This window comes from Scylla paramamosain, chromosome 7, assembly GCF_035594125.1.
Source record: "Scylla paramamosain isolate STU-SP2022 chromosome 7, ASM3559412v1, whole genome shotgun sequence".
NCBI lineage: Eukaryota > Metazoa > Arthropoda > Malacostraca > Decapoda > Portunidae > Scylla > Scylla paramamosain.
This window is the reverse complement of record NC_087157.1, coordinates 29395616-29400845: the sequence shown is the minus strand read 5'-3', so window position 1 is coordinate 29400845 and position 5230 is coordinate 29395616. Positions and strand designations below refer to the sequence as shown.

The 5230-nt window shown below is 50.8% G+C and overlaps 1 protein-coding gene across 1 annotated transcript in view; it reads left to right on the top strand.

Moving 5' to 3' along the window:
- Positions 1-934: 934 nt before the first annotated feature.
- Positions 935-5230, top strand: part of LOC135102317 (DNA-binding protein K10-like) — a 28915-nt gene continuing 24619 nt past the window's right edge. Inside the window, 7 exon segments of the mRNA XM_064007357.1 lie at positions 935-1368; positions 1370-1462; positions 1464-1571; positions 1574-2113; positions 2115-2843; positions 2845-2892; positions 2894-3297. Coding sequence (XP_063863427.1) covers positions 1327-1368; positions 1370-1462; positions 1464-1571; positions 1574-2113; positions 2115-2843; positions 2845-2892; positions 2894-3286 — 1953 coding nt within the window. The 5' untranslated portion in view covers positions 935-1326 and the 3' untranslated portion in view covers positions 3287-3297.

Sequence of the window (5230 nt, the reverse complement as noted above, 5' to 3'; positions counted from 1 at the left end):
CTGTAATAATATTATGAACAACTTATTTTTATTACAGCAGGTGTGTGCATTGCTAGTTGCAACCATCGCGTTGACGCACACGTCGCGATGAAACACCTTATTTAGTGTGTACCCTGATGAGTAGGAGGAGCTACAATTTGTGGACATCATACCAGTGAATAGATATCTGAAAAAAAAAAAAACAAGACTTTGAATACTTCACTTCATTGTGTATGGGATGACGGAAGCATTACCTGATGGAAGCAATCTACCAGGACATTCTTATCTGCAAAGTTAAAGAATATAGTGTACTATAAATATTGTACCACATTCAGCATTACTTTGTACGGCGTCACAAACATTTGTTACTCCGTGAATTGCTTATGTTTGTGTGCCTCACAGATCATTCAGTACCCGTTAACCGTCAAATGAAAAAGATGAGCGTTTTACCTTGCTGAAGTTGACAGGAAAGTCGCGGATGTGGGTGTGGTGTTGCCAGATCACGCCGCTACTAGAGTGACAGGCATATGTATGTAACACACACACACACACACACACACACACACACACACTGTACGTATGTGGTACGTACTAGGCCCCGCCAGCCACCAGACTTTTCTGATTAGTCTACGACCTACGTGATGTTTTCCTGTCATGATATATTTGCAAGTTTGATAATAAATAGAACACAAGCCGAATTAAGGTATAATTATTATGATATAATTTAGTGATGTGCAATACACAGACGCACAGCAACGCTACTAAATATTTCATCCAGTTACAGCCTGGAGAGAGAAGGGATATAATTTCTAGACAGTTTTTCAAAGGTATCTCCACAGTGGGTAAAGGAAAACATCAGGATAAAACATGTTTTCCTGCCTATAGTTTCCACACCCCAGTGTTCTGAAAGTGTCTGCAGGTGGCAAGTTTATTCGAGGCCGAGAAGCCAAGCACATAATGTAAGTCAATAAATTGACTCGTTTACGAAAGGGACACTAATTTCGCAGTGCGCGGCAGGGAACGCGAGAAGTCAGATGATCCTAGGAGACAGTGTAACCCAGTTTCTGGAAGGAGCGAGGATTGGCTGAAGGTGTGTTGCGGGAACCGCCGGGTGTGGACTAGGCATGCGCAGTGTGGCCGCATACCTGACCGTGTGCGCCTCCACTCACTCGAGTGTTGTTGGCGGCGGAGCGGGAGTGTGCCGGGGACGGGATTGTGTGTGCTGTGAGACTTGCGCAGTATGAACAGGTGCAGGCCCAGACCGCAGCCTTCCTCACGGTGCAGTGTGTGAGCGCCAGTCTGGCCGCTGATTTTTAATATAGTGACGTTGTTTGGTATAATTAAATCATGAGGATGGCTAAGCGGGGCGGGGCAGACCCGACACCCATCCTGTCGCTGTCGAGTGCTGTACCTGGGGTCGTCCGTGCCCCAGGTGACCAAGGATGGTCTTCAGGGCATCCAGGAGCCCCTGAGGGAGCTGTATCCCTGCAGAAGGGGCCGTCAGTGCCCGGGGAATAGACTCGTGGCTCTCCGTGTGGTCTAACGGATTGTTGTTGGAGAATGTGGATGAAAACCAGAAGAAGGTGACTCGTTCTTCTTCCCCATCGAGTCTTTGCATTACTGTGCGGCGGTGAGGTACGTGGTGGTGGCCGGGGGCGAGGGCGCCGCCGTGCCCAGATTCTTGCCCCTCGACTCTCCCTTCGCTCGCAACCCCAACATCAACCACCCGCCGCTCTTCGCCTGCATCATGCGTCGCACCACGGGCATCAAGGTGCTGGAGTGCCATGCCTTCATATGTAAACGCGAAACCCCAGCCAACGCCTTAGTGCGCTGCTGCTTCCACGCCTACGCCGACTCCATGTACGCCCGCAGCCTGGAGGGGGGCGGAGGCGGAGGCAGCGCTAGCCAGTATGACTCTGTGTACGGCGGGCGAGTCACGGAGGAGCGGGTTCTAGAGATTGAGGACTTAGGCAGCGGTACGTCGGAGATCATCCCCGTCTCGCTGGGATCCTCCCCGACCCAAGACGCCCCCGCCTCTCCCACCTCCCAAGGCTCTCCCCAGGGCGATGAAGTCTCCATTTATAACGGCGACGAGAACCACAAGGTGTGGGCGGGGGCCTTCCAAGACCGAAACCGAGCTCATAAATTCGGATTATTCCGGAACGCTCAGGTCTGCCCGCTCCACCTCGTCCATTTATGGCACTACCAGTGGCACTCGTGCTTCACGGCCCCGTCAGATGATGATGCCGCCCGTGGCCCCGCCCCCCGTGCCTGAAAGTGACAAGGATAAGAAAGGAAAGAAGGAAATCAAGTATAAGGGTCGACGGGAGGACGATGAGGTAAGCCGAGTGAGTAACGGGGCGCCACCTCCGCGTCCCCGCCAGTGTGGTGAACGGCGGTGGGCGTCACCACCCCGCACCCCCCATGCCAACGGCAGCCTACCGCGGCATCTCAACGGGCACGGCTCCCCGCCCAAGAATAAGGGAAAGTTCCGCTTTATGCAGGGCACCGCCAGTCTTTCTGAGAGGAAGAGTAAGGGCATGCGTGGACCCCCGCCTTTCGTGTTAGTCCAGGGTCCTCAAGGGCCTCAGCCCCCACCTCAGGGCATGCATGGCCCCCATGGCCCTCATGGACACCCAGGACCTATGGGACCACCCATGGTACCCCCACATATGGGCCATCCTCCTCCCATGCCTCCACCACACATGATGCCCGTGCAGGGTCCCCCTCCTCCCCACATGCTGCCCCCTCCAGGCATGCCCCCACATGCTTTGATGCCTCCCCCAGGACCCATGGGCCCCTATGGACCCCCAGGGCCTTACGGGCCGCCAGGACGCCGGCCACCATCCCGTGTGCTGGAGGAACCCTATCTACATGCCGTCCAACCGGCCGCTAAGCCCCACGGCCTCCTACCCAGCCGGGCCACTTCCCACACGAGCAGTACTTGATGGAGCAGTACGCCACCACGGGCCGCCCCAAGCACAGGAAGAAGAAGAAGAGTGGTGGAAAGAAAGAGTCGGACGAGGACATTTATGGCAAGAAGGGCCACCTGAACGAGCGAGCCTTTTCTTACAGCATCCGGGAAGAGCACCGGTCTCGCTCGTACGGCTCCCTGGCTGGTCTGGGCGAGGACACCATGACCAAGAAGGATCGCGAGATCATGCAGATGGTAGCCGATCTGGACCTGAGTGGCGATGAGCTGGAGCGAGTGGATCCCCGGCCAGGAGTGTACCGTCCCCCGCACCCTGACCGCCTATCGGCTTCAGGCACCATCACCTCCAGGATCTCCCGAGCCTCCAGGCGGTAGAAGTGACATGGGTAAGATCTCCCGCACCTCTATATTAACTTTTATCCTTACGCTTGTGTTCCATTCTGAGCTCATTTTCATTTCATTGCCATTACTACATTTTGATAAGCTCCATCAGATCACCGGCATCACCGTTTTGTAATTTTTTTTTTCCCATGGAGACAACATTCCCATTAATTCCGTGTGCATTCTTCACACGTGTGAGCGCATGCTCACACGTGTGTTACTCGTCTGAACTCTGATGTCACTCAGGGCGAGGCCGAAACTCTGGGATGAAATGTGTCCTGGGAAGGTTAGGCTGAGGGAGGACGGGTATGTCAGTCCTCCAGCGACACTGACAGAGCGGGCAGGCTGGTCAGTCATCACAACATGCAATCGCTCGTGCACGCAGTCACACACACACACACACACACACACACACACACACACACACACACACACACACACACACACACACACACACACACATACAGGCTTGTCGAAGAAGAAAAGAAGTAGTAGTAGTAGTAGTAGTAGTAGTAGTAGTAGTAGTAGCAGCAGAAGGAAGAGGAGGAATACATACAAGTTGTTGTTGTTGTTGTTGTTGTTGTTGTTGTTGTTGTTGTTGTTGTTGTTGTTGATGATGATGATGATATAATACACATTGATCAAAATAAACTTGTAGGCGACCGTTGGTGGATGGAAACGAGGGATGCGGACCATTAATAAAAAGACTGTTGATGTAATAGTATACTTTTTTTTTTATAGGAGCAGCAGTTTAAAGGGGTAATTTTTTGTGCCCTTGTCCAGCGTCCTTCACAGTTAGAAAAAGATACGATAAAAATAAATAGCTTCACACAATACCTCGATAGTCTCTCTCTCTCTCTCTCTCTCCTCTCTCATCTCTCTCTCTCTCTCTCTCTCTCTCTCTCTCTCTCTCTCTCTCTCTCTCTCTCTCTCTCTCGTAGAAATAGAGACAAATGGCATAATACAGATACAAGTAGACTCAAAACGACTTTATATTTGCGAATACTACAAATCTTAGCCAGCACCCGTATACTACCATTAAAGTGTAACCAAACCTAATCTAACGTAACCTAACGTAACCTAACCTAACGTAATAAAAGTACCTTCATTACGTTAGGTTAGGTTGGTACCTTGCTCCTAGACTCACTACCACCCAACACGTGCACGCCTCCACTTCACTCACCACGCCCTTGTTCTCCTTCCTTCCCTCCCCCTCTCCCTCCTCCCTTTCCTCCCTCTCCCCTTCCCTTCACCCCACTCATGCCGCGTCACCGCAGAATGTCGTCACACACACACACACACACACACACACACACACACACACACACACACACACACAAGCAACATTGACCTTCACATTTAGCGTCCAGTTCAGTCCACAGTCCATACTACGTCACTGAACCACCACTCTCTCTCTCTCTCTCTCTCTCTCTCTCTCTCTCTCTCTCTCTCTCTCTCTCTCTCTCTCTCTCTCTCTCTCTCTCTCTCTCTCTCTCCGGCCAACTCCTGATGTGATTCCTTGGATGATGTTACAGCAATGCGTCCTTTCGCTTCGTCTTTGTGGTGTCTGTATCTGGAGGAGTATGTGTGTGTGTGTGTGTGTGTGTGTGTGTGTATGTGTGTGTGTGTGTGTGTGTGTGTTTTCTTACCTGATTCCGGGATTGAGTCAAACTCGTAATGTCCCGTCTTTTAAAATTAACTTGTCATATTTATCTTTAAAAGCTATGAATGTTCCTTGCACACACAACTTCAATTAATGCATTAATTAAGTAATTAATTAATTGATTAATTAATTAATAGTTCTGTTAGGAAAACTTTATTATTTCCTCACATCTTTCTTCGTTCTTCGTACAATTTCTTACTGTGTCCTCTTAGTGCTGAATGTTGCGGGACCACAAAATCAACTGTATCAATCTTTTCTTCTACACATTTGTCACC